Here is a 27,195-nt window from a genome sequence, read left to right as displayed (position 1 = left end):
TCTATGGCTGAGAGAGTATGTGGCACATGCTCTTCTCCTCTCCTCCGGTGTGACACCCACCCCAAGATTTTTTCCACATCTTTCCTCAGGTGTGAACAACCATAGGGCTGTTCGCCTACGGAATGAAGTGTGAAACCCCAGGAAGTGCCTCATTTCCCTATCTTATGCCCCAAAAGAAAGGTTTTCTGGAGATGGGAGGGTGCGATCAGAAAAGTGCGCCGTCCTAAAATCAAAAAGTCTTGGAGTTGACACCATGGCCACAGGCCACTCGGGTTGCCAGTACTGCAGAGCGCGCGCTACCCTACAACCGCAGGTCCTCTCTCCTTCTGGTGGCAACAGGGCTTTCCGCGGGGCCGCGCCAGACTTTTTGAGACTGTTGATTGGCCGTAGTCCGGTCACCCGACAGCCAATCATGCAGAGGAAAGGTGACATCACTAGTTCTCCTCCCATCCCCCTAGCCCAAACTTCTCTACTCTGGTTTACCAGCACCAACAACCACGTGGGGGAGGGGTAAGAGAGTAGAACCGGTGAGGTCATTGCGCCGCCCCAGCCGTTGCTGATTGGCTGCGGGGCTCGCCGGTGTCGGTTGGCTGCTCTTTGCACCTCCCCCTCGTGCCGCTACAGCCGCCACTGCGAGGAGCCACTGGCGACGCCAGAGCCAGGAATCCGGGTGAGTCGGGGCCCCAGGTCTAAGATGTTCCCAGTGTCCAGCGAGACTCAGGAGGAGCTGCCCTTTCCGACTTTTTCCTCTTCGCCCGGGTTCTTTGGAGCGCCATGCACTCTGTCACATGGGAGTTGTAGTCTGCCTTATGCTTTTGACTACGGGCCGGATACAGAAGACGACTACTATTCCCAGCAGGCATTGCGATCAGCTGGTCAACAAACCCTCGGGCCACGCCTCCCAAGCGTGTTCATTGGAGGGCATATCCTTTAGCCCCGCCTCCCTTCATTTCATTGGCTACTGTCCCTCGCAGGGGCCGGTTTCTTGCTTAAGATGCATGGTGATTGGGTACTGTAATTGTCATTTGTCATATAAATACTCTGTTAATTGGTTAAAGGAGGTGTCCATTACTTGTTGTAAGGTAGAGTTCTAGGCAGATCAGGCAGTCGTAGGCTTAGGTTGGTGTCGGTCCCGGAGGGAGGCCGGTCTTGAAATTTGGCCCCGCCCCCTGGCGCTGCCGGAAGAGCGCAATTGGTGGTAGCGAGTGTCGCTTGCGGACGATAGGCGGAGCCGACTAGACGGAGAATATCTATTGGTCTAGGTTGGCGCCGGTCACCGGGGTTGTGGCCGTTTATTGGCTGGTTGCTCCAGCTGTTGCAGGTCCATTCACCATTTTGTGTGTTGGAGTAAAAAAAAAAGGGAGAATCGAGAGGGAGAGCCGGAGGGGGGGCGGGGAGGGACCGGACCGGACTGAGCCGGGGCCACGGCCCCCCGCCCCGAAACCCTGCGGAGCCCGAGGTGAAGGGCGGGACTAGGGCTGACACTGCGTGGGGGTGGAGGGGAGCTGGAGGCCGAGAGGGGACAGGTGGCAGGGACGGGAAGGGGTACAGGGCAAAAGAGGTGGGCGGAATGGTGTGGGAAGGGGTGACAGAGTGGAAGAAGTGGTAGGAAGTGGGGAGTGACAGAAAAGGAGTAACTGGGGGAGAGTACTGATAACAGGAATGGAGGGGTAACAGGACTAGATCAGGGTGACAGGGAGAGGAAGGGACCGAGTTGGAGGGGGTGATGAAGAGAGGCGATGGGCAGAGGTGTCAGATTTGGAGGTCTAGAGATGGCCGACAGAAGAGTGACTAGGGGGAATGGGTGATAGAAATAAATGGGGTGACCAGCAGGGGGTAACAGGAGGGGGCCTAGTATCTGAGGAAATTAGGTAGAGGTGGTGACAAGATGGGAGAGAGTGGCAGAGAAGATGGTGTCAGGAGGGTGGGTGCAAATAGAGGGGTGAGACCCTGAAGGGCATGGGGTGGCCTCAGCTGCAGGAGTTTCACATTCCGAAAGGGAGGTGAGGGCCCACAGGACCCTGGGTAGTAGTTAGCTGTGGTGCACAGGAAGAGAGTAGGCCCCAAGAAACAGAGGTTTGGCTCTGGGGTAAAGAGACCAGTCCAGGGACCAGGGACCAGGGATAAGGGATGTCGGTTGGTGTGCTTCTAGGCCCTGGGTGGGGTGCAAAGGCTTGTGTTTGGACAGTGTTTGTACCAGATCTCAGACTCCAGGATGGTGCCCTAGCAGGTCAGTGGGGAGAGGGCGGCAGAGTCTGCTTAACTGTACAGCACTTTGGTGCTGATCCCAGGCCCTTCAGGGTCTGCCGATGAGAACCCCAGAATTGTCCCACAGCAGGAGAAGGCCCCAAGTTGGAGAGCATGAGATCTGGGATTCCAGTCAGCCTGAAGACTGTCAGAGGGGTCTCTGATTGTGTTTGGGGGAATCTAGGACAACTCATGCTTGGCTTCTCAAGTTTTCCAAGTCACTTTGGAGTAAAGTTTTAGGGGTTTTGTTTTGCCTTTTTTTTTTTTTCTTATTCTTTTCTCAGGGCAGCTGAAAGGGGGCGGGCAGAGTGACTGTTCAGGAAGTGGGTGAGGTTGGCTTGTTGGGCTTGCCCTGCTGTCTCTGACCCCAGCCTCCTTCTCCCCACCTGGAGCTGTTGAGCATATTTGGGTATCTGAGGGTGCTGACCATTTCAGACACTACCCAGCCTGCCCAGTCTGGGTAAGGATACATGCAGGCCAGAAGTGGGGGCTGGGCTTGCAGGCATCACGCTGGGTGCTGTTGTGGAAAGGGGAAGGCTCCCGTGTAGTGGGACAGAGCAAGCCTGGGGTGTGCAGTTCTGTGTCCCACTGTGTGATGACGTGTGCTGCCTTTGTGCGCGTGCGTGTGCTCATGTACAGTCCTGAGGCAGTGCCGGTATGAGCTCTTGCCCCAAACGTGCCCCTGCCTGCTCCATGCCAGGACCTGGGGAAGATGCTTGTACCTGGCAGACCTGGGGTCCTGAGCAGAGCGGGCAGGCATCCCTAGGGACTCAGCTGCCTACCCCTTCCCACAGTACCTGGCCATGCATGACTGCCTGGAGGGGCGGAGGAAGAGGAGAGGGAGGAGAGAGGCTTGCATCTCAGCTGTGTCACCTCCCTTTTGTGGCTTTTGGTGCTTCTGTGCATCTCTGTGTGCCTTTGTGTGCTCTCTGGCTGATGACAGTGAGAACAAGCATGATGTGTGGGTCACATGACGGGCAGCACACACACGGCAGTGGTTACCAGCTCAGTGCTGTGGCCCTAGAGCACCTGGGTTCAGAGCCCTTCCCCCACCCCCTACCCCCCACCCTGCGCTGCTTTGTAGGTGGATGATCTTAATCCAAGCACATCAGTCTCTCTGCACCTTGCTTCATAGCAGCATTCACCTCTTAGGGCTGTTGGGCAGGGAAGCTAGGCAGCTTGGCAGAGGGCTCAGGGCAGTGTGATCGCTCCATAGTCCTCACAGTCCTTGGGGGGCCACCTGGAGCCGGTGTGCACACACTGCATGTCCCCTGCAGAAAGCCAGGGTTGTGCATGGTTAGGAGGAGAGCCAGCCAGGTGCCAGGCTGTGTCTGAATGCTTGCCAGAGCTCACACGAGCTAGAGGTAGTGTTGTGGGTCATGGAACTGAGGCGGCCCACCCAGCAGGTGGAAAGCCCCGAGGGACCCTGGGTCTGCGGGTATTCACGGTCGCTTCCGATGATCTCTGCTGCTCTCCTGTCTCGCAGGTGGACAGACGATGAAGCCAATGAAGAAGGCATGCCCTGGCCTTGCAGGTTCCGCCAGTGGCAGCAAGTCCCCACCAGCTACCAGGGCCAAGGCTTTGAGGCGGCGCGGGGCCGGGGAGGGTGACAAGCCGGAGGAAGAGGAGGAGGAAGTACAGCCACAGGAGCAGACAGGGCCGCCAGAGGCTGAAGAGGGTGAGGAAGAGGAGGCAGAGCGGGACCCTGGAACTGAGGGACCGCATCCCGAGCTGCAGCCCAGTGACCCTCCTCCAGGCCTAGCTGAGGACCCTAAGGGGGATGGGGAGGCAGGCCGCTGGGAGCCCTCACTCAGTCGCAAGACAGCCACGTTCAAGTCTCGAGCCCCCAAGAAGAAGTACGTGGAGGAGCAGGGCGCTGGGAGTGGCGGTGTGGCCGGAGCCCCCGAAGAGCGGGAGCGGACGCCTGAGGACGCCGGTGCCCTGGGTGTCCCTCCACGGCCACCCACCTCCACTCGGTCCTCCTCCACTGACACGGCCAGTGAGCACTCAGCGGACCTGGAGGACGAGCCTCCTGAGGCTTGCGGGCCAGGCCCCTGGCCCTCGACGGGCCCCGGTGGAGGCTATGACCTGCGGCAGCTACGATCTCAGCGGGTGCTGGCCCGGCGTGGCGATGGCCTCTTCCTGCCTGCTGTCGTGCGCCAGGTGCGCCGGAGCCAGGACCTGGGCGTGCAGTTCCCTGGGGACCGAGCCTTGACTTTCTATGAAGGAGTACCCGGGGGTGGTGTGGATGTCGTTTTGGATGCCACGCCACCGCCAGGTGCACTGATGGTGGGCACCGCTGTCTGCATTTGTGTGGAACCTGGGGTGGCTGCCTACCGAGAGGGTGTGGTGGTGGAGGTGGCCACCAAACCAGCTGCCTATAAGGTCCGCCTCGGCCCTGGCCCCAGCTCCCATGCAGGCCCACCAGGCACTCTGTCACAAGCCCAACAGCCGCTGCACCGGGAGCCCGAGGAGACTGTCTGGGTCACCCGCTCTAGCCTGCGCCTGCTTCGGCCCCCCTGGGAGCCTGAGGCCTTGCTGAGGAAGCACCCTGCAGGCCCTGAGGAAGAGCAGGCCGAGCCTGGGGCTTTGCCTCCTTGCCCTTCTTCCTTGGAGCCCAAGCAGCCTGAGGATGCCGAGGTCTCCAACATCAGCTTTGGTAGCAACTTGGGGACCCCCCGTGAGGAGGGTGAAGAGAAGCACCCTGCATCCCTGGGCACACCGGTGCTGCTCCCACTGCCGCCGCCCCAGCTGCTGTCACCGCCCCCGAAGTCCCCAGCCTTCGGTGGCCCTGGCCGCCCCAGCGAGCAGCCTTCGCCTTGCCAGGAAGGGAGCCAGGGTGGCAGCCGCAGTAGCAGTGTGGCCTCGCTGGAGAAGGGAGCTGCCCCCGCGGCCCGTGCTCGCACGCCCCTGACCGCCGCCCAGCAGAAGTACAAGAAGGGCGACGTGGTCTGCACGCCCAATGGCATCCGGAAGAAGTTCAACGGCAAGCAGTGGCGCCGGCTGTGCTCTCGCGACGGCTGCATGAAGGAGTCCCAGCGGCGGGGGTACTGCTCCCGCCACCTGTCCATGAGAACCAAAGAGATGGAGGGCCTGGCCGACAGCGGGCCCGGAGGCACTGGGCGGCCCGCCGGGGTGGCCGCCCGCGAAGGAAGCACCGAGTTCGACTGGGGCGATGAGACCTCGAGGGACAGCGAGGCCAGCAGTGTGGCGGCCCGGGGAGACTCCCGCCCACGCTTGGTGGCGCCTGCCGACCTGTCACGCTTCGAGTTTGACGAGTGTGAGGCGGCCGTGATGTTGGTGTCCCTGGGCAGCTCCCGCTCAGGCACGCCCTCCTTCTCTCCAGTCTCCACACAGTCGCCCTTCTCCCCGGCGCCCTCGCCCTCACCCTCGCCGCTCTTCGGCTTCCGCCCTGCCAACTTCAGCCCCATAAACGCCTCACCTGTCATCCAACGCACTGCCGTTCGCAGCCGCCACCTGAGCGCCAGCACCCCTAAGGCAGGCGTGCTGACACCACCAGACCTGGGCCCCCATCCGCCGCCACCTGCCCCTCGTGAGCGCCATTCCTCTGGCATCCTGCCCTCCTTCCAGACCAACCTAACCTTCACTGTGCCCATTAGCCCTGGGCGGAGGAAGACAGACCTGCTGCCCCATCCGGGGACATTGGGGGCCTCTGGAGCAGGAGGTGGGGGAGCTGGCCCAGACTTCCCCAAGAGTGACAGCTTAGACTCCGGAGTAGACTCGGTGTCCCACACACCTACCCCCTCCACACCGGCTGGCTTCCGAGCTGTGTCACCCGCCGTGCCCTTCCCTCGCTCCCGCCAGCCTTCACCATTGCTGCTGTTGCCCCCACCTGCTGGACTCACGTCAGATCCAGGGCCCTCTGTGCGAAGGGTACCTGCGGTGCAGCGCGACTCACCCGTCATTGTCCGCAACCCCGATGTGCCACTGCCCTCCAAATTCCCTGGAGAGGTGGGCGCTGCGGGTGAGGCACGGGCAGGGGTCCCTGGACGGAGCTGCCGTGAGACCCCAGTGCCCCCTGGGGTGGCCAGCGGGAAGCCTGGCCTGCCTCCACCTCTGCCTGCCCCCGTGCCCATCACTGTGCCTCCAGCCGCACCGACTGCTGTGGCCCAGCCGATGCCCACCTTGGGCCTGGCTTCTTCACCCTTTCAGCCCGTGGCCTTTCACCCTTCACCTGCTGCCCTGTTGCCAGTTCTAGTGCCGAGCAGCTATCCCAGCCACCCTGCTCCCAAGAAAGAAGTCATCATGGGCAGGCCCGGAACAGGTAAGAGGGCAGGTAGCGGGGCTGCCATCCGAGCCAGGCTTTCTAGGGTGATGAGCTGCCTGTCCTAGGAGGGCTATGGGGAGATTCCGTAGAGCCCCGCATGCCAGGCAAGGGACTCTTGAGGCTCGGCGTGGCATTATGACAGGCGCTTGTTGGGGATTGTCAGCGAGGCTCTTCTGAGAACACACTCCCAAAGACAGGCCCCCGTGGGGCAGATGGTGGCATAGAGTGGTAGTCAGGATGACATCTCCTGGGCCTTGAAGAACTGGGCCTCCAAGAAGATAAGCATGGCTCAGGGTTATCTTACCACATTTCACACCCAGCCCACAACCCAGCAATCAACTACACACCCCAAGCTAACGCTTTCAAATGGTAGCTCATTTTGTCTTTACATCACTGATAGGTGGGTGCCAGGAATGTGTTTGCTTGGAAGAAACTGAGGCCAGGTTAGTGACTTCACAGGAAGGCATGCTGACTCTGGTGCTTAGTAAAAGACAGAGACTAAGACGCTTGACGGACCCTTTTCTCATGTGGAGGGTGGGTGCTGGGCGCTCCTCCTGCTGTGACTAGCTTGGCTTCCTCAGGACAGGGTGCAGCGGACAGCTGTGTGAGCAGTGGCAGTGCAGAGTGCTTGGGTGACTGGGTGACGTCAGTGATCCTGGGAAGATGCTGATCCAGACAGCCGAGTCAGGACGGGCTTGGAGAGAGGGCGGGGTTATGGGCTGCTGCTCACTGGCCAGTGAGGCAAGGCCTGCAGGTGGGGGTGGGTGGGGGGTGGAGGGGTGGGGGGTGCAGAGTCATCTCGGTATAGAGGCAGAGAATTGGAAGACTAGAGGCGGCCCCTGGAAAGTAGGGGGGTGTTGGGGTGTGCGGCGGAACTGGGGAGCAAGAGTTAGACCTCAGAGGACTTTGGGAACATTACCTGAGGAGAGTGGGGAGTCGCGGAAGGTTTTGAGATGCGACTTAGCACTATGGAGGGAGGTTTAAGCCCTGACACGACAGGGGATGGGAAGGAGGGAGTCTGGTTTGTGGATGTCGGTGGGAGTTGCTGTGGCTTAGGCTCAGGGTGGAGCCACTTGACAGAGGAGCTAGGCCTTGCCCTTAGCAAAGCACCATCCTAGTAGGCCTGTCTCCAGAGCCAGGGCAGAGGGACACGGGCTGTGTCTGTTCCCTGCACTCGCTACTGAGGTTGTGAGCCGTGTGCCTCATCCTTCTCCCCAGCACAGTTTACATTGGTCACTGTCGTTGACCCAGACCATTTCTGAAGTATGCATAGCAGGAGTCTCCGTTTAGGCAGATCTGTAACCTGCAGGGGAAGGTCTCTAGCTACCCTGAGTACCTATTTCTTACATGCCCCAGCCTCCACCACCACGGCTTACCCATGCACCTCTTGACACACGCCGCTGGCTGGGCGGACTGCAGCGTTGTTCCCATTTGTAGGCAATGCTGCAGCCTGCAAGGCCAGGCCCAGGAGGGGCTCTCTCCTGTGCAGATGAGGAAAACTGAAGCCTTGACCAGAGGAAGGTGCTGCTGTCACCCAGCAGGGAAGGCACACATCTGCCTTACCAGGTCCTCCAGCTTCTAGGTCATAAGACTCACTACCAAGAGTTCCAGTTGGAACATCTTCCGGGGCGCCGGCAGTGCTATCCTTGGCATGCCATGTCTGTGAGCCCCCCTGAGTGTTCCCTCAGAACCCTCACAGTGCTCTGGGACATCAGCACGATGATAAGTCCCATTATATACTGGAGGAGCCTGCAGCTCAGGGAGTTATCAGCCACTTACCGAAGGTTACCTAGGCAAGGAGAGAGAGCCAGGATTTGAACACACTATGTGGTTCCACATACCAGGCATTTACGTACTATCAGTGTGATGATGATGATGATTGCTGGGATTAAAATAACCCTTTACTGATCACATACTATGTGCCTAGCCCCGGGCTAAGGGCCATCTCATCCAATCCACCTCATGCTGTACAACAAGAATTCCTAGCCCTGCTGTCCAGATGTAGAACTAAGGTTCAGGAAAGGGAGGCCTTTGCTGGAGGCCACCTGGTTGTTAGAACTTGTCCAGCGCCTGTCCTGGCGGTTCTGAGCAGTGACTCCCTGACTACGCCCATACTGAGGCATCTGGGCTGCCCTCAGGGTTGTAGGCAGGCAGCCTTTCATTTTCCTCCCAAAGGCCTCCCTAGCCTCTGGGAGGCAGGTGCCTGGAGGCCTACTGCCTTCAAAGTTCAAGTAGGGCTGACTGTCTAGTGGCATGAAAGGGTCACAGTCCTGGCCCCTTTTACCCTTCCATGTCAGGGCCTGACCTTCTGTCAGAGGGCAGCAGGTGTGAGGGGGTGGGCCAGGACAGCCTGCCTGCTCCTGCTCCCCCCACCCCCACCCTCCCTTCGGCATTTGCTTCCTCTGGGGGACATGTTGGGGCAGGCTGCCGGCATTCTCTGCATTCTGATCGTGGCGTGGCCAGCCAGCTGCCATTGCCACCTCCCTTTGAGTCTTCCCGCCCGTTCCCCAGGAAAGGAACACCCCTCCAATACCAATCTGTAGTCCCCACCCGGGAGGCCAGGTGTCTCAGTCCCATGGCTGGCAAGACCTCCCTGCCAGCTTCCTGCCACCTCCCTGCAGGCTTTGCAGTGTTGACACTCACGGCCCCTCCTGGGCCTCTGTCCAGTTGTCCTCTCTGGCTCTCTTCCAACCACTGGGTATCCATCCCTCTTTCCCTGGGCTCTGGGTCTTTGGATCATTGTCTAGGCTTCTGCCTCAGGACTGACTGTGCACATATAACACCTTTGTGGCTCTGTCCTTCCTTGGGCTGCAGGCCTTGTCAGGCTTCCCGACTAGCTGCTTCTGTCTCGGCTCCCAGTCGAGGGGCCTGTGTCTGCTGCGGCTTCCCCTGCTCCTCCCTTTCCTGGTTTTTCATTTAACTTTGCCTTTGTTATTTTTGTTGTTGCTTCTGAGGCAAGGTTTCATATAGCCTTTGGTGGCCTTTGAGGTCTTTTGTTGTTGTTTTTGTTTTTTTGAGACAGGATTTCTTTGATTATCCTTGTCTGTCTCTGAACTCTCTCTGTACACCGGGCTGGGATTCTGAGCATGTCCACTTTACACGGTACTGGGGACTGAACCCAGGGCTTTTCCATATTTTCCCTTTTTGAGACCAGGTCTCGTTTATAGGCCAGACCGATCTTGATCTTAGGGTAGTCCTCCTGTCTCAGCCTGTCAAGTGCTGGGGTCACAGATGCGTGCTACCGTGTTCAGTTCTCTCACATTAGATATTCTTGCTGTCTCGGTCTCGGCCTCATAACCCTATTCTGTGCATCTCTCTCTCTCTCTCTCTCTCTCTCTCTCGCTCTCTCTCAACTCTCTCAATGCTTAGCATTTGAGAAGTGTGAGAGGACGTGCATGTGTGTGTGCCAGTGCGTGCCATGGTGAATTTGTGAAAGTTGGAGGACAGCTTGTTGGAGTCAGTTCAGTCCTTTTATCTTTATCATGTGGGCTGTGGGATTTGAACTCAGGTAGCAAGGCTTGGCAGCAAGCTCCTTTACCCACTGAGTCACCTCACTGGTCCAGGTTCTTTAATCTTCTTAAAATAGAGGGCAGTGGCCAACATTAAGCCTCCTTCCCCTCCTTTTCTTTTTTAACTTTTTAGTGTGTGAGGGAGGCAGAAGACGGTTTTGTGGAGTCAGTTTTCTCCTTGCACATTTATGTAGGTTCTAGAAATTTCATTTTGGTTGTTTGTACAGCAAACGCCTTTACCTGCTGAAGCACTCCCACCCACTTCCCCATGTCTTTCTCAGAGTGTAGGGAGGTTGTCCAGGCCTGGGAGTTCTCTCCTGGTCCTTTACAAATGAGCAGTTTGTTATTGTCCCTGTAACCTGCTTAGAAATGTCTGTGGGTCTAACTTGTACATCCACCCACCATACACCTGTTCCCCACTGGCAGGAAGACGGGGGCTCTCTGGGCAAAGCTAGATCCGGTTAGAGTGGGTGTCAGGAAAGCAGGCCTCATGCTAACCCACCTACCTGCTAGAGGGCGTGACCCAAACACCCTGACCCCTGTCTTGCAGGGAACATATTTGGCTTTAGCTCAAAAGACCAGGTGTTTCACTATGGCATGATCAGTGGAGGGAAAATGGGTCCTAGAGAGGGCTGAAGGGGTTGAACATGTGTGGGCCGACTCCCTGTGGAACTCAGGTTCTCCCCACTAGAATGCCTGCTTTCTCTCCAACAATGAACTGCTATCGATTCCAGTTTATCTTTGTGCCAGCTGCAGGGCTGGGCAGTCCTGAGGCAAGTGAGTGGAAAGGCAGATACAGGGTGGGAAGGGGCGAGCCAGGAGTTACTGTGTCTGAGGAAGCTGGAGGTCGGAGAACTCTGGTTCTTGTAGACGTGAGAGGAAAGCCCAGGTAGGGTTTTCATAGAGCTAAGGATGAGGAATAAACAGCTCAGGGTGGTAAATGAAAGGATGAACGCGCATGAGCTCTGGAGGGAGCTAGAGCTGAAGCTGTGGGCCACTAGACTCCAGCCTTAGAGGATGGGGGCAGTGGAGAAACCTAGCCTGGTCCGGCGTGAGAGCGAGGCTGAAAAGCTGGAGCAATTGTAAAGCTTAGACTCGGTTTAGGGAGGGTGAAGGGAAGGTTGGCTCTTCAGGATCAGATCTCAGTAGATTATCTGACACCGGAAGAATCATGGTGAGAGCGTTACTTGGGGGAGATGATAAGGAACTTTCCTGAGCCTGTAGGAGTCTTGGTAAGAGACCCCAAACTCTCCAAGCTCAACAGTCTCTAGCACCCGACAACTGAGAGGGGTCAGGCTGCCTCCTCGTGGCAGCTGGCGGTGGGGCAGTAGACGCACGCATGCGCAGCGAGGGGGAGGCGTGCATCCCGGAGACCCTGGCGCCCGGGCATTAATGGCTCCATTAGTGGCCGGGAGGGAGGCGCATTAGCGGCGGCGACGGCGTCTGGCTCCCATTACCACCGGCGGCAGCGGCTGCACCGCAGGCGGCTGGACCCTAGCCCGGCGCGCCGCCTCCTCCGCCCGCACTTCGTCCCTGGTTCCCGCTCCGCACGAGGGCGCGGGTAGGAAACCCCAGTCTCTATTTCGACTGAAAAACTCGAGTCTGACAGGCTTGGGGTCAGATGTCGGTTGCGGCATCTCCTAAAAGCAAGATGTTCCCTCGCAAGACAGGAAAACGGTGCACCTGGGGCTTTGTGGACACAGACAGGCCGCGCCCAAACCCGTCTGCACCTATGGGTGCGGATTCCCGCGCACCCTTGGGGGTAGATTACCACCTCCACACCCCGCGGCGGGTCTCGATCCTTTCTATTGGTTACTGTCGCACCTTCCGACCACCGATTGGCAGAGGCTCCCCTCCCCACCCCACCCCCGCCCCTCTGCATAGTTAACCCCTACGTGGCCAGGTCCTCCGGCTGGGTGCTCCCCCCACCCCCATCCCAGACAGACTGGGTGCCAGCTGGCCCGTGCCCCGTCGCGGCCCGCGTGGGTGTCAGGATGGCCGGGCACTCGCCCGCCTTCCAAGCACAAAGCGGCTTTGTAGGGCCTGCCGGGGACTGGCTGGGGGCCAGGCGGCTAGTGGAAAATCTCGTGAGCGCTCAGAGAGGAGGAGAACGCAGGGCGGCGCCCCCTCCTCCGCCGGGCGGTGGCGCCTCATCTGTTCGCGCCGACCGGCCTTCCCAGCCCGGGAGCCTGCACACAACCACTCCCCGCTCTCGCACCTTTCCGCCCCCAAGCCCCCATCCCACTCTCCACCTGCAACCTGCTCTTCTCCCAATCCCTAGAGACGCCCCCCCCCCCAACTTCTCCCCTTTCTGTTTCCCCTTTCTCTCCCTGCCTACCCTAGCTTGGCGCACACTGACTCACCCTGACGCTATTTTTAGCCCCCCCATCTCTGTGGAGCCTTGCCAGCCCAATCCTAGGCTTGTTCCCCAGGCAACCCTGGCGGTCGCCGACGCCTCCCGGGATGGGTGGGTGGGTAGGTGGGTGTGTATGTTGAGAGCGGGTGAGGGGAGCTGGGGACACCGGGGTGGTGAGCCGAGCCCGGACCGGGGTGGGGAGCAGCCAAGGGCGGCTGGCGAGGGCGCGGTGCCTCGCGGGCTCAATAATTGGGGCCGTGAGTTCGGAGTGAGTCGGCCTGCCCCTAGGTCTGTCAGCATCCCTGGCAGCTTGCCCCAGGCGTCAGGGCAGGTCTTGGCCTGCACCACCCCAGGTGGCGATTGATGTGTCTGGGCTCTCTGTCCCCAGGTCAGGATGGTGTTTTGTTGGGAGCTATTTAGCTTTTGTAGAGTTGATGAGGGCTGGTGCAGAGGGTGGGTCCCATCCCAGCCCCGCCCCAGTACCTGTGAGTGAAGGATGGCTGTGTGCCTCCTTTTATACAGGGCTGGGGCCCCGGTTTAGGGAAACCCTCCACCCTTTCCAACTTGGGAGGCCCCAGTTAGGGTTGGTGTGACTGGAGAGGGGAGCTGTTTGGGGGTAGGATCTGCTCTTTCCCTTTCACTCGTAATCCACCCCCACCCAGGGTTCTTCCACCCTGAACAATAGAAGCTAAGTATAGGGTTGGCCTAGTGCCCAGGGCAGGGGGGCCCTTCCCGCCCGGATTCCAGCCCCTCCCTGCCAGGCAGGGCCCCCACTCGCTTGTACCCTGCCCTGAAAAGGGCCTCTTCCTATCCTTTTTCCCTGGGTACTGTGTGTTCCACCAGATGTGCAGCCTTCCCAGATGTGAGGCCCTCCTTTCCTGCTGTGCTGTGCGGTGCAGTGCTTGGCTTTTTCTCTCCCAGCATTAGCTGGGGACGTCAGCCGCCTCTGAGCTGTGTCCCTGGCCTACAGTGCAGTGGGGAAGGGGTTAACCTGCCAGTAGGTGACTCACTAAGACTCTCCGTTGGGGAGCCGAGGGGGCAGCAGTGGGGAGATAGTGGGTCACATTGATTTCAGCCTCATATTGCAGTCCCTAGGGCAGTGAGGTAATGGAGGGTCTGAGTCTGGGGCTGCATAAAGAGGAGGGGGCAGTCACCTAATAGTCCCTTTGGTAGCCCCTCTGGGCTGTCAGCCAAGTGACTGGCCCTTTGGAGGTCAGAGGGTTACAGACCTTCCTGTCCCCTTGGGATCTAGTTACCCAGGTTTTTTTATTTAGTTTTTTTGTTTTTTGTTTTTTGTTTTTTTTTTTCCATCTCCTGCTTTCAGCTTTGTCAAGAAACAGGGCAAGTTGAAAAGGAGCGTTGCCTGCTCTTGATCCAGGGACCCTTGTGTGACTATTACCTGTCCAGCTGTGAACCCAGGCCTCTGCTCCTGCTGGGCGAGGCCCCAGACCCTGTCCTGGGTGCTGCTTGCTTTCTGTACGATATTACCATTGTTCGATCTTGTTTCTGGGCCTTTTGGGATTCCCGCCTGTGTCCACCTTGAGTAATGATGAGCACTTGAATTGGAGTCTTGAGTCCTTAAAGCCCTGGCCGTGTGATCATGCATAATTTATTCATTCTCTTTGAACTTCATCTTCTCACTTAAACACCGGGCAGAGGCTGATCCCCCTCCCTAGGTGGTGTGAAACCTCAGTGAACAGGAGAACATATGCCAGCTTCCACCACAGGGATGCCCCAGCAGCAGCTCCCTTCCCTTCTCCTGGTCCTTTTCTCCTGGGGGCAATAGAGGGTGAGTCGTGGCAGTACTCACTGCCTTACACTGCAGAATAGAAGGCCCAGAGTGCCTGGCAGCTTTACAGTGGCTGGTGGGTCCCTGATGGGCCTGGGTGTGGAAGATGGTGGCGCCCTGGTGTGTGGGTCAGTGTGATGGTGTCTGTGAGTTGTGTCCTGGTGTGGGAGTTTTGAGTGGGTGCTTCGGAAGGCCGTGTGAGAGTGAGTGTGGGCCTTGTGGACAAACAGTGTCTGCTGAGGCTGGCCTAATTCATGTGGGCTGGTGGAAGTTTGATGAGTGTTTCTAAGGCATGCACATTTTGATGAGGAATGTAAAGCGATGGCGGGTAGGGAGTTACAGATCGTGTATACTTTGAGGTACACAGATTTATGCTATCAGGTGTGTGAAGTATGACTTCGCGTGTGACAGTATGAGTGTAAGACAGAGGGCGTGCAGTGCCCGTAGCGATGTGTAAGCGACAATGGGTGTGGCATGGAAATAGATCTGTGAGGAGTCTGCGCGCGCTTGTGTACTTGAGTTAGGGCTCAGGGATGATTTGCCCAATCCTTCACCGTTGGTGCTCCCGGCAAGACCCTGCGCGCCAGGCCGGCCACACCACGAGTGAGCGTGTTCCTCGCGCGCACTGGACAAGCACGACTCTCAACTTCGGGCCTCTGCAGCGCAGCACCTGAACCGCCCCCCTGGCTTTCTGCCTTTGCTGCAGTGCGCCCTCCCTGCCACCCTACTGCGGGCCCGCCCCCGGCCGGCTTGGAGCCAACCGTAGTCTGCCCCGCCCCGTCCTTATTTGCATATGACTGACGTTCCCTCGGGGCGGCCAATGGGGGCGGGCGCGGCGGGGCCTGACCCGCGCGCGGCGGCAGCAGCCAATAGGCTTAAGCGCAGGGGGCAGGGCTTGCGCGGAAGGCCGCGGGGGAAGCGGGGAAGGGGCGGGGGGAGCGCTGCGGGGGGAGGGGAGCGCGTAGTAGTGGCGGGGCGGGGAGGCGGCGGTGGTTCGGCGCGGGGCTCGCTTGGAGCGCACGGACGCTAGCACGCTAGTCCCGTCTATCCGCCGGGGACCCGAGGTCGACCTGGTGTCCAGCCGCCGGCCCAGGGCCTGGAAAGGCGGGGCGGCGGCTCTGACTGCCGGGCGCGCGGGGCCTGAGCCGTTACCCGCCGGAGCTTCGAGGGAGGGAGGGAGGGAGCAAGCGAGCCAGCGGAGAAGGGAGGGGGCCGCCCCCGCGCACGCGCGCCGCGCCCCGCCCCGCCTGCCCCGCCTGCCGGACTCTGCGAGGGAGGAGGGAAAGGGAGGGGGCGGCGCCGATGGCCCCCGAGCCGCGCGCCCCGTGACGGCCCCCGCGCGCGCCGGGGGGCGGGGCGGGGACGGCTCTCGCTGACCTCCCCCGCCCCCTGGGCGGCGGGAGGCAGGCTGCGCTTTGCGCAGGCGCGCCCGGCGGAGACCCCCGCGTGGGGTGGCCGGAGGGGGCTGCGGGGGGGGGGGGGCATGCGGCGACGGCCTCCCGCTCCCCCCGGGCCGGAGCGGCGACGGCCAAGGAGCGGGTTACAGGCGGAGCGGTGTCCGCCGCCAAGGAGGTGCGATCCCCTGTCCGGTTCCCGCTGCTCCGGACCATGTACTCGGCCCACAGGCCCCTGATACCCGCGTCTGGCGCGGCCTCTCGTGGCCTCGGCATGTTCGGTCAGTAGCGTGTGGCGCTGGGACTGCAGGGGTCAAGGTGTCGGGGTGCTAAGAGCGGAGTATCTGTGATGGGATATAGCACCTGCACGGTAGAGAAGAGTAAAGGGATAGCTGAGAAAGTTTAGAGTCTAGCGGGGCCAAGTGGTTAGTGATGGCAGGTGTGAGTGTAGCCAAGCGGTGGGAGTGAGGAGTGGGGCGTACATGGAGTCAGGTGTGGTGCTTAAGTGACGGGGTGGGATAGATCCATTCTGATTGGTGGTAAGGGCTACAGAGTAACAGGCTTTGGAGGAGTAGACTGAGACCTGCTGGTGGAAGGTGTAGAATGAGGACAGGGAAGGGACTTACAGTAGTGGTCTAGGGACAGGTACGGGGGGGGGGGGGCGGGGGGGGGGAGGACTGTTGGCTCAGAACGGACTGTGGGCAGCAGTATTTATGGAGTAGTTTTCTGGGAGGGTGGGAGAGAGGAACACCTGGGATGAGGGTAGAACTTTACCCCATTGTCTGCTTGGCCTCTTCCCCCACTCCCCATTTTCAAGAAGGCTAGGAAGCCTTGATGAGAAAGATCTTTGTGGAGGTAGAAACACATCCAGGGCCTTAGGCTGTCTTGGGGTTAGAGTCTCTAGCTGGCGTTGGGGGCCCTGGGGGTGGGGCCAGGGCTGTGAGGAATCGTGAGTGCCTTCCAGTTTTGTTTCCCTGCTTCCCTCTTCTCTCTTTCCTTTAGGGCTCCTTTTCTTTGTCAGTCCCTCACAATCAGGTCTTGAGGCCAGTTCTTCATACGGTGCTCCCCCAGACTAGATAGTTCAGAAAATAGTGGGGTGAGGTCACCTCGGGTCAGGATGCTCTGGAGCAGGGGGAGGCAGGGGATGATGGATATCAGACATAGGGCGGTTCCCTCTTTCCCTCTTCCCCCCTGAGCAGGGGCCTCTCTCCTCTGCTGGTTCCACTTCCCCTGAAGCCTGCGGCCTGCCCATGTGGGGAAGCTCACTCCTAGCCTGGGTTTGCTCCTCAGTTCCAGCAGGCGTGGTCCCAGCTCAGGGATTACCAACTTTCCAAACCAGTTCTCAGGTGCAGCTGGGCCTGAATGGTTAACCTTCCAAAAGTCCACTGGTGAGGGAATTATCTTCCAGCCCATCACCTCAAGGAAAACACCCGGTGCTTTAGCTTTCTCTGGGCAGCTTATGACAGTTCTGTCCCATTGTCCCTCCTCTCTTTCTTCTGAGGAGTTTACCACACCCTCCCATCTCTCTGGGAAGAAAACCGGACACTGGGCATGAGATGAGCCCAGTGGTTTACAGGGTGGCAAGCTTCTTACTGGGTGTTTTGTGTGTAGGAGACAGAGGAGAGCCACCTAGACCCCACCCAGGAGGGGGCAGCTCTGGCTCTCTGGAGACTGGTTGTTGGGGAAAAAGGCAAGGAGCTTGTTACTCACTGTGGGGCTGAGATCCCAGGCCTGGAAATGTGTAGAGACAGGGAGAGGAGAGAGCCCTTAACCTCGAGGGGAGGAAAGGGGGGCGTGAGGCTGGGTCAGGTGGCAGAGTAAGTGCTGAGAATGTGGTGACATGGCTGTGGGGAGGAGTGTCCAGCCTCGCAAAGGTCTCAGGACATGAGAGTGGGGAATGGCAGCTGAGAGTGACCTGGTTTGTGGCAGGAGCCAGTTCCTCTGGCTTGGTCCCTGGTGGCGGGGCTGGCGGAGGCTGGGAGGGAGGCGCGGGACGTGAGTACTAGCTCTCTTGCCTGCACTGCTTGCTTGCTTTAAATAAATCTGGAGGTCTTTTAGGGTTTTTTGTTTGGTTTTGTTTTTCTTTTCCTTTCCTGAAAAGGGTCAAGGCTTGGGAGGTGGTTCTAAAGCTCGGGCGGAGCCCCTTGTCACAGGTGGGGGGAGGGGCTTGATTCGTGGAGGTCAGGGCCAAGCTCGCTGACCTAGCTCCTTCCTACAGTGTGGACAAATGTCGAGCCTCGTTCTGTGGCTGTGTTCCCCTGGCACTCCTTAGTCCCCTTCCTGGCACCCAGCCAGCCCGACCCCTCTGTGCAGCCCAGTGAGGCCCAGCAACCTGCCAGCCACCCTGTGGCCTCCACCCAGAGCAAAGGTAAGGGGTAGGGACTGGGAATGTGAGGCGGGGGTCGGGTAGCCCAGGAGCCAGCCCTCTGATTGGCTGCCCTGATCCTAGAACCTGCTGAGTCAGCTGCTGTTGCTCATGAGCAGCCACCAGGAGGGACAGGGGGTGCCGACCCTGGACGCCCCCCTGGAGCAGCATGCCCTGAGAGCCCAGGGCCTGGCCCTCCACTCACTTTGGGTGGCGTGGATCCTGGTAAAAGTCTCCCTCCGAGCACTGAGGAGGAGGCTCCCGGCCCTCCAGGAGAGCCCCGGCTGGACAGTGAGACCGAGAGTGATCATGATGATGCGTGAGTCCTCCAGGGCCTGCCGTGGGCTGGGGGAGCTGGGGCAGGGTGCAGAATCAGACTCCTGCTCTTCATTGTTCCTGACGGTCCCCACAGCTTCCTCTCCATCATGTCTCCTGAGATTCAGCTGCCTCTGCCACCTGGAAAGCGCCGCACCCAGTCTCTGAGTGCCTTGCCCAAGGAACGAGACTCATCTTCTGAAAAGGATGGACGAAGTCCTAACAAGGTGCTGTCTTTATATCTAATAAGTCCTGTCCTCCTGTGGCCCCCAAGCCAGCCCCAAACCCCGGCCTAACTGTTCTCCGGGCTGTGTTACCTGCAGCGGGAGAAGGACCACATCCGTCGGCCCATGAATGCCTTCATGATCTTCAGCAAGCGGCACCGGGCCTTGGTTCACCAGCGGCACCCCAACCAGGACAACCGGACTGTCAGCAAAATCCTGGGAGAGTGGTGGTATGCCCTGGGGCCCAAGGAGAAGCAGAAATACCACGATCTGGCCTTCCAGGTAATTTTTCCTCTCCTTGGTTCTTCCCAGTGTTCTCTGGTGGGGCGGTGAGTGAAGGGTTGCCCTGCCCTTTCCTGCCAGGTGAAAGAGGCCCACTTCAAGGCCCACCCAGATTGGAAATGGTGCAACAAGGACCGAAAGAAGTCCAGCTCAGAGGCCAAGCCTGCGAGCCTGGGTCTGGCAGGAGGGCACAAGGAGCCGCGGGAACGGAGCATGTCGGAGACGGGAACTGCTGCTGCCCCTGGGGGTTAGTCAGCTGCTTGTTCTCCCCTGCCGCCTCCCCTGAGGGCTGCCAGCCTTCCCCTTGCTCCCTCAACCCCTGCCTCAGCAGCTTCCCTTCTTGTTGCTTTTGAGGACCAGTCCACAAAGAACTGGCAGTTGATATGTGTGAGTGAGCCAGGCAGGTGCAGATAAGAGACCCAAATACACGCTGTTACCTACTGCCATTTACGGAGCATTTACTCCATACTCAGAAATCAGATCCCTTTTCCAGTGAGGAAGTAGCCTCAGAGAGGCCATGTTACTTGATTAAAGTCATTGGCCAATAAACACTGTAGCCATGATTTAAACTTTACCTTGGTCAGCTCCCCAAGGTCACAGAGCAGCGCCTTTCTCTGTGCCCTGGATTGGCTGCCTCTAGGCGTTTCGGGGTACTTTGGGGTATAGTACTGTGGATATGGCTTTCTACAAAGGAGGGGATCTTACTGTTCTCTCATGTAGGAACTAAGGCTCAGACAGGCCAGCGGTTAACTGACCAGCCTCATGGGCCAGTGTCCGGGCTTGCATACTCAGAATGTCTGCTTCAGGAATGGCCTTGCTCCCTGCAGGCCCACAGAACAGAGCTTGTGGGAAGGACATGGTGTCTGAGGCAGTCCAGCCTATCGTGCTCAGACCTAGAGACACTTGTGGAAGGCTGTGCCAGTCCAGGCGCTTGCTGGAGGCTTCCTGCCAGTTACAGCTTGGGCACCTTCTGCTTTACAGTGTCTTCTGAGCTCCTGTCCGTTGCCGCCCAGACGCTCTTGAGCTCGGACACCAAGGCTCCAGGGAGTGGCCCCTGTGGAGCAGAACGGCTACACACAGTTGGGGGACCTGGCTCAGCCCGACCGAGAGCCTTCTCCCACAGTGGGGTGCACAGTCTTGATGGAGGGGAAGTAGACAGCCAAGCACTGCAAGAGCTGACTCAGGTTCGAGGCTCAGGTCACCAGGGAGGTGGGGCAGGGAGGGCCGCCTAGGGCGGCAGACCCACCTAAACTCTCCCCGCCACCTGTCCCACAGATGGTTTCTGGCCCCACGTCATACTCTGGCCCAAAGCCTTCCCCCCAGTATGGTGCTCCAGGATCTTTTGCAGCTCCTGGTGAAGGAGGTACCTTGGCCACCAGTGGGCGGCCTCCACTGCTGCCCTCCCGAGCTGCTCGTTCCCAGCGTGCAGCCAGTGAGGACATGACCAGTGATGAGGAGCGGATGGTCATCTGTGAGGAGGAAGGGGATGATGATGTGATCGGTGAGTTGGGTGTCTTACAGTTCTGGGGGCGGGGCCTGTAAGCAAAGGCTCAGGGTAGCTGGCCTCCAGGGCCCTGGGCTCCTGGAGTTGTTTTTTCCCCATGTTTGTGACTGTATATTGTCAGTTATACTTCAGCCAAGGAAGCTCCCAGCCATGCAGGAAACTAAGGAGATGGCTGTCATTAGCAGAGCACTAGATGCTCTTCCTAGTGCACGGTTCAGGTTCTGGGTTGGTCGGAGCACATATCCTTGAGCCCAGGACTAAGCTGCAGTGCTCCCTATGCCCCGCTCTGCTGCCGCCATGGTCACCAGCCACTTGTCTGGTGACACAGAGCTGACGTGAGAGTGAGAGCTCAGAGTGGTTTAGACTGTCTCCTCCTGGGTGTCCAGCTCTGTGCTCAGTGCCTTCCTCACACTGTCCCTCTGCTCCGCCAGCCGACGACAGCTTTGGCACTACTGACATTGATCTCAAGTGCAAGGAACGGGTGACAGACAGTGAGAGTGGAGACAGCTCTGGGGAGGACCCAGAGGGCAACAAGGTGAGGCCTGTGGGGAGCTGGGACGTGCTGCTGTCTGTCCCCTTAGAGGAGAATGCTCCTGCATCACTGACTCCAGGATGAATTGGCCCTCAGCTGGCAGGGGTGCTTTTGGCTGGCCTGCTTACAAGGATGCAGGGTTCCTGGGCTGGGGCCCAGCCGTTTACAAGGCTCAGGAGGAGGCAGGGTCCCTGGGCTGGGGCCCAGCTGTCTACACTCTCTGACTTGGACTTCTCTTTCCTTAACCCAGGGCTTTGGCCGTAAGGTGTTCTCACCTGTCATCCGCTCCTCCTTTACCCATTGCCGTCCACCCCTGGATCCTGAGCCTCCAGGGCCCCCGGATCCATCTGCAGCCTTCAGCAAAGGCTACGGCCCCACCCCACCCTCTTCCTCTTCACCTGCTTCCACCACAGTCTCAGGCTCCACCTCCTTTTCACTGGGCTCTGGAACCTTTAAGACCCAGGAGTCTGGTCAGGGCAGCACAGCAGTGCCACTACGGCCCCCACCCCCTGGGGCTGGGGGTCCAGCAACACCTTCCAAGGCCACTCGGTTTCTTCCTACGGACTCTGCCACCTTTCGTCGCAAGAGACCTGAAAGTGTTGGTAGCCTGGAGGCCCCAGGCCCCTCAGTCATTGCAGCGCCTCCCAGTGGGGGAGGGAACATTCTACAGACACTGGTTCTGCCCCCGAGCAAGGACGATCGGGAGGGTACACGAGTGCCCTCAGCCCCAGCCCCATCACTGGCCTATGGGGCTCCGGCAGCCCCTCTGTGCCGCCCTGCTGCCACCATGGTCACCAATGTGGTACGGCCTGTCAGCAGCACTCCTGTGCCCATAGCCTCTAAGCCCTTCCCTACCTCTGGCCGGGCTGAGGCATCTTCAAATGACACAGTAGGTGCCAGGACTGAAATGGGCACAGGATCCAGGGTGCCTGGGGGCTCCCCATTGGGTGTCAGTTTAGTGTATTCAGATAAGAAGTCAGCAGCAGCCACCTCACCAGCTCCACATTTGGTAGCTGGACCCCTATTGGGCACTGTGGGGAAGGCACCTGCTACTGTCACCAACTTGCTGGTGGGCACCCCAGGCTACGGGGCTCCTGCATCGCCTGCTGTTCAGTTTATTGCCCAGGGAGCCCCAGGCAGTGCAACCCCTGCAGGCTCAGGAGCAAGTACTGGGAGTGGCCCCAATGGGCCAGTACCCCTGGGCATCCTGCAGCCAGGTGCCATAGGCAAGGCCGGGGGAATCACACAGGTGCAGTACATCCTGCCCACACTGCCCCAGCAGCTTCAAGTAGCACCTGCCCCAGCACCAGCCCCTGGGACCAAGGCAGCAGCCCCCAGTGGCCCTGCACCCACCACCAGCATCCGTTTCACCCTCCCTCCGGGCCCCTCGACCAACGGCAAGGTCCTGGCTGCCACTGCACCCACTGCTGGCATCCCTATCCTGCAGTCCGTACCCTCAGCCCCACCCCCTAAAGGTGAGGCCTGAGCTGGGTATTGTAGGGATTTGGGTCACAAGCCTGTTTTGCTGTCTTGTAACCTTTTTTTTTTTTGTTGCCTCTTCTAGCCCAGTCAGTTTCTCCTGTCCAGGCCACACCTTCAGGTGGCTCAGCCCAGCTGCTGCCTGGGAAGGTGCTAGTCCCCCTGGCTGCCCCTAGCATGTCAGTTCGAGGTGGAGGGGCTGCTCAGCCACTGCCCCTGGTTAGCTCGCCTTTCTCAGTACCTGTCCAAAATGGTGCCCAACAACCTAGCAAGGTAAGGCACTCCAGTCTTCTCAGCACTGATGGGTGTTGTCCTTGTATCCCGCCTCTGTCGCCGTCTGCCTTCCTCGTTTGCTTTTCCATTTTTTTCCCCTGGGACCTGGTGAATTTTTTTTTCCATTTATATGTACTTATCTGAAGCTTGGAGAATCAATATTTATTAGAATTTAAGAGAAAAGCAATAGAGCAAACAAGTTGAAAATCCTGGTGGTTGCTGGGCAGGATGGGAGAGAGTGAGGGTTAGCAGTGGATGCCAGCGAGCTGCTGTAGAGAATGAGTGGGGGCTGGGCATGGTGGCATACCCACTTAGCACTCAGGGGACAGCCAGCCAGCAGATTCCTGAGTGAGTTTAAGGGCTTCTACATAACAAGGTGCACCAGGGAAGACACTTTGAAAAAGGACGCTTGCTGGAGGAACACAGCCATCTCTTATCCAGTCAGGGGTCAGAGGACCTCTTCTGGCCTCTGCAGGCACTGCGTACACACAGTGCACATACACATGTGCAGGTAAAACACCCACACATTTTTAAAAACGGTTCAAAAATACAAGAAAGCACACATTGGGCATGCTCATAGCCCAGTGCCAGGGCTTTCTTAGGGACATGCTTAGGAGCTGGGCTACCATTTTGAGCGAGTGAGAGATGTGAAAAGGAAACATTAACATTTAAGTTAGAACTTGGAAGAACAGGTAGGCTCAGCAATGCTCAGAGCAACTGCCTCTTCCTCCCAATGGTTCAGTACCCCCACTGTCGTCTGGGATGAGTGTCTCTACCTGGTCATCTAGATTCTCCTCCTCTCAAATCTCTGCGTATCTCAGGCTGAGATCTCTGCTCTCGCCTGGCCTATAATCTTGGCCTCGGCCCTCCCCGCCCTCTGGACCCTATCTTACCCTAACCTGTGGTGCTCTCACCACAGGTTATCCAACTGGCCCCTGTGCCTGTGAGCACACCTGCTGGCCTGGTACCACCCCTGAGCCCAGCTACAATGCCAGGACCCGCATCACAGCCTCAGAAGGTCCTGTTGCCCTCTTCTACAAGGTGAGTCCAGTTAAGCCCCTCTCTCACTCCAGGCCAGAGCGGGGGTGGGGTAGGGCCAGCCCACCTCACTTCACTCCTCCCCTTTCCTCTCCTGTGGCAGAATCACCTATGTACAGTCAGCAGGTGGGCACACTCTGCCTCTAGGCACCAGTTCTGCATGTAGTCAGACTGGAACAGTGACCTCATATGGGCCCACCAGCTCTGTAGCTCTGGGCTTCACGTCGTTGGGGCCCAGTGGTCCTGCCTTTGTACAGCCTCTGCTCTCAGGTGAGAGGCAGCCTTGGGATTTGGGGCGGGGTTGAGACTGCTCCAGGTCCTAACTTGGTTCCTGCCCCCTCTGTCTTCCTTCCAGCAGGCCAGGTGGGCGTGTCACCTGTGCCCAGCCCCCAGTTGCCTCCTGCCTGTACAGCCCCTGGAGGTCCTGTCATAACAGCATTTTACCCTGGCAGCCCTGCACCCACTTCAGCACCCCTGGGCCCACCTTCCCAAGCTCCGCCAAGCCTGGTCTACACTGTAGCCACCAGCACCACCCCACCTGCTGCTACCATTCTGCCCAAGGGCCCACCAGCCTCTGCCACTGCCACTCCAGCCCCTACTAGTCCTTTCCCTAGTGCCACAGGTAGGTGTCAGGGCCGCTCAAGGGCAGGGTTTCTGCAAGCTGGGGATCCAGGGATGGGCTTCAGTGAGGCCTAGCTCAGTAGATGCTCTTTTCCTCCACCAGCAGGCTCCATGACCTACAGCTTAGTGGCTCCCAAGGCTCAGCGACCTAGCCCAAAAGCTCCCCAGAAAGTAAAGGCAGCCATTGCCAGCATTCCTGTGGGATCTTTTGAGTCCGGTTCTGCTGGGCGGCCTGCACCTACACCCCGACAGTCTTCAGACTCTGGCGTAGCCCGAGAGCCAGCTGCCCCAGAACCGGAGCTTGAGGGGCAGCCCACTCCTCCAGCCCCACCCCCCTCCACAGAGACCTGGCCTCCCACTGCCAGGAGCAGCCCCCCACCCCCTTTGCCTGCTGAGGAGAGACCTGGCACTAAAGGCCCTGAGACTGTAAGTACCTAGCTGCTGTGTGACTCCTCTGGTGTCACCTGTGTGCCTCCTCTGCTGCACTCTCTTGTCACTTTTTTTTTCCTTTCCGGTTTTTTGAGACAGGGTTTCTCTGTGTAGCTCTGGCTGTCTTGTAACTCACTCTGTAGACCAGGCTGGCCTTGAACTCAGAAATCCGCCTGCCGGGATTAAAGGCGTGCCCCACCCCCACCCGGCCCTCTTGTCCCTTTTGGACTATTCTTTTCCTTCTACCGTATCTGTGTCTCTTGCCGTCTGCAGTACCCATCCCATTCTATTCGAGATCTGTATTCTAGGTGTCCTGGCCCTCAGAGGCCAATGGTTGGTCTCCTCTTTGATCGTTCTTTGTCTTGTTCCTGACTATGGGCTCCTGATCTCCCCTACCCCACTCTGAGTCTCTTTTAACCCCAGCACACCTAAGCTCAGTGTTCTTGCCTGTCCTCAGGCCAGCAAATTCCCCAGCTCATCTTCAGACTGGCGAGTTCCTGGGCTGGGCCTGGAGAGCCGTGGGGAGCCCCCCACTCCTCCCAGCCCAGCTCCAGCCACAGCCACAGGCCCCAGTGGAAGCAGCAGTGGCACCAGCGAGGGCAGCAGTGGGAGGGCAGCTGGGGACACACCCGAGCGCAAGGAAGTGACTAGTTCTGGCAAGAAGCTGAAGGTGCGGCCCCCGCCCCTGAAGAAGACCTTTGACTCTGTGGACAAGTGAGCAGGGGCTGGGGTCTTGGCGGGGTGCCGAGGGCTGGTGGGAGAAGGGGCAGCTACAGACAGAGACAAACGAGGTGACCCTGCTGGCCCCCCAGCAGGGTCCTGTCAGAAGTGGACTTTGAAGAGAGGTTTGCTGAGCTGCCCGAGTTTAGACCAGAGGAGGTGCTGCCCTCACCCACCCTGCAGTCTCTGGCCACCTCGCCCCGGGCTATCCTTGGCTCTTATCGCAAGAAGAGGAAGAATTCCACGGGTAGGCAGCTCTGGCTCCTAAATAGGGAGGGGGCAGACCTGAGGCCACCTCTGCTAAATCTGAGCCTGCTTGTTTGACTAGACCTGGACTCAGCACCTGAGGACCCTACCTCACCCAAGCGCAAGATGAGGAGACGGTCGAGCTGCAGCTCAGAGCCCAACACCCCGAAGAGTGCCAAGTGCGAGGGGGACATCTTCACCTTTGACCGCACAGGTGCCAGTGTTGCAGAGACTGGGCTTTTAGGAGTGGTGATGTCAGGAGTGTGGGGGGGGGGGGAAGGTTCAGTCAAGGCTGACCCCCATTGCACAGAGGTGGCAAGACTTGGTGGGCACCTGGATGGTGGCAGGAAGTATGCGTGGGGTCTCTGCTGCAGCCTTAACTGAACCCTGTGCCTGGACAGGGGCTGAGACAGAGGATGTGCTTGGGGAGCTGGAGTATGAGAAGGTGCCCTACTCATCCCTGCGGCGCACCCTGGACCAGCGGCGCGCCCTGGTCATGCAGCTCTTCCAGGACCATGGCTTCTTTCCGTCGGGTCAGTAAGTGGGACTGTTGGGAATCACTCATGTGGGGACTTGCTCACACACAGCTCACTGTCTTTCTGTCCCCAGCCCAGGCCACAGCAGCCTTCCAGGCTCGCTATGCAGACATCTTCCCATCCAAGGTGTGTCTGCAATTAAAGATCCGAGAGGTCCGCCAGAAGATCATGCAGGCAGCCACGCCCACAGAGCAGCCCCCTGGAGCCGAAGCCCCCCTCCCTGGACCACCACCTGCTGGCATGGCTGCTACTCCTGTCCCCACTCCCAGCCCTGCTGGGGGTCCTGACCCCACCTCTCCAGGCTCGGACTCTGGCACTGCCCAAGTTGCCCCGCCACTGCCTCCACCCCCAGAGCCTGGGCCTGGACAGCCTGGCTGGGAGGGGGCTCCCCAACCCTCACCTCCTCCCTCTGGCCCTTCCACAGCTGCCACAGGCAGGTGAGGGCCCATGAGAAGACCCCAGGACCCACAGTCCCCCCTCAGGATATGGACAGTACATAGATGGCAGGAATTGGGGGCCAGACAGTGGGATAGTTACGCCTCCCCAGAAAGCCATTTCGTCCTTTCCAGTCCGGCGCGGAATGCGGCCTGTTCCTTGTATATATTCCCTCCGTGCTGGGGAGCAGCAGGGGCAGGCGGACACCCTCCCTCCACTGAGCTCTTGTATATAACCTGGAGTGTGTGACCTTCAGAGCTTTTCACTTGTACTTTATGCAGAATGGCTCCTGTGAGGGCCGCAAGCTGGAGGGTGATATGAGCCTTGGCCACAGGGAGAAGGTACCTGTGGAGTAGTGGGGAGTTCATGCACCCCCCTTTTCCCCCAGAGGGGCTGGACTCAGGTTAGTTTGGGGTGGGGGGGCTCCTACACTTTGCTACAGGCATGGGGAAGATTCTCCCCACCCTCTGCCCTCCCAACTTGGGTTGTACTTTCTAAGAAGGTGATTCCCCTACCATTGACCCCATTCCCAGAACAAAACATGTTGATCATGTGCAATATTTCTTACTGTGCCGAGAAGCCGCAATGACCGAGATTAAAGCTGTTTAACACA

The 27,195-nt window shown here is 59.0% G+C and overlaps 1 protein-coding gene across 11 annotated transcripts; it reads left to right on the top strand.

The window, feature by feature from the left end:
- Window positions 1-560: 560 nt before the first annotated feature.
- Cic (capicua transcriptional repressor) lies at window positions 561-27,195 on the top strand. 11 transcript variants are annotated; one of them, XM_052168882.1, is made up of 21 exons: window positions 561-670; window positions 3,734-6,532; window positions 17,802-17,951; window positions 18,033-18,267; window positions 18,361-18,490; window positions 18,587-18,769; window positions 18,851-19,016; window positions 19,751-19,953; window positions 20,045-20,270; window positions 20,705-20,808; window positions 21,056-22,280; window positions 22,370-22,557; window positions 23,477-23,598; window positions 23,699-23,865; window positions 23,951-24,217; window positions 24,320-24,642; window positions 25,103-25,359; window positions 25,458-25,612; window positions 25,694-25,825; window positions 26,013-26,144; window positions 26,221-27,195. In XM_052168882.1, the coding sequence occupies exons 2-21, from the start codon at window positions 3,745-3,747 to the stop codon at window positions 26,586-26,588; spliced, it is 7,521 nt and encodes a 2,506-aa protein (XP_052024842.1). In that variant the 5' UTR covers window positions 561-670; window positions 3,734-3,744; the 3' UTR covers window positions 26,589-27,195. The 11 variants fall into 11 exon arrangements, with proteins under 11 accessions (XP_052024842.1, XP_052024832.1, XP_052024824.1 ...); XM_052168872.1 differs by lacking the exon at window positions 561-670 and adding an exon at window positions 1,312-1,459; XM_052168864.1 differs by lacking the exon at window positions 561-670 and adding an exon at window positions 1,852-2,230 and having other exon boundaries at window positions 24,323-24,642; window positions 25,461-25,612.

The sequence above is a fragment of the Apodemus sylvaticus genome, chromosome 1, assembly GCF_947179515.1.
Source record: "Apodemus sylvaticus chromosome 1, mApoSyl1.1, whole genome shotgun sequence".
NCBI lineage: Eukaryota > Metazoa > Chordata > Mammalia > Rodentia > Muridae > Apodemus > Apodemus sylvaticus.
The sequence above is the reverse complement of the archived record's forward strand: the minus strand, read 5'-3'. Positions and strand labels throughout refer to the sequence as shown.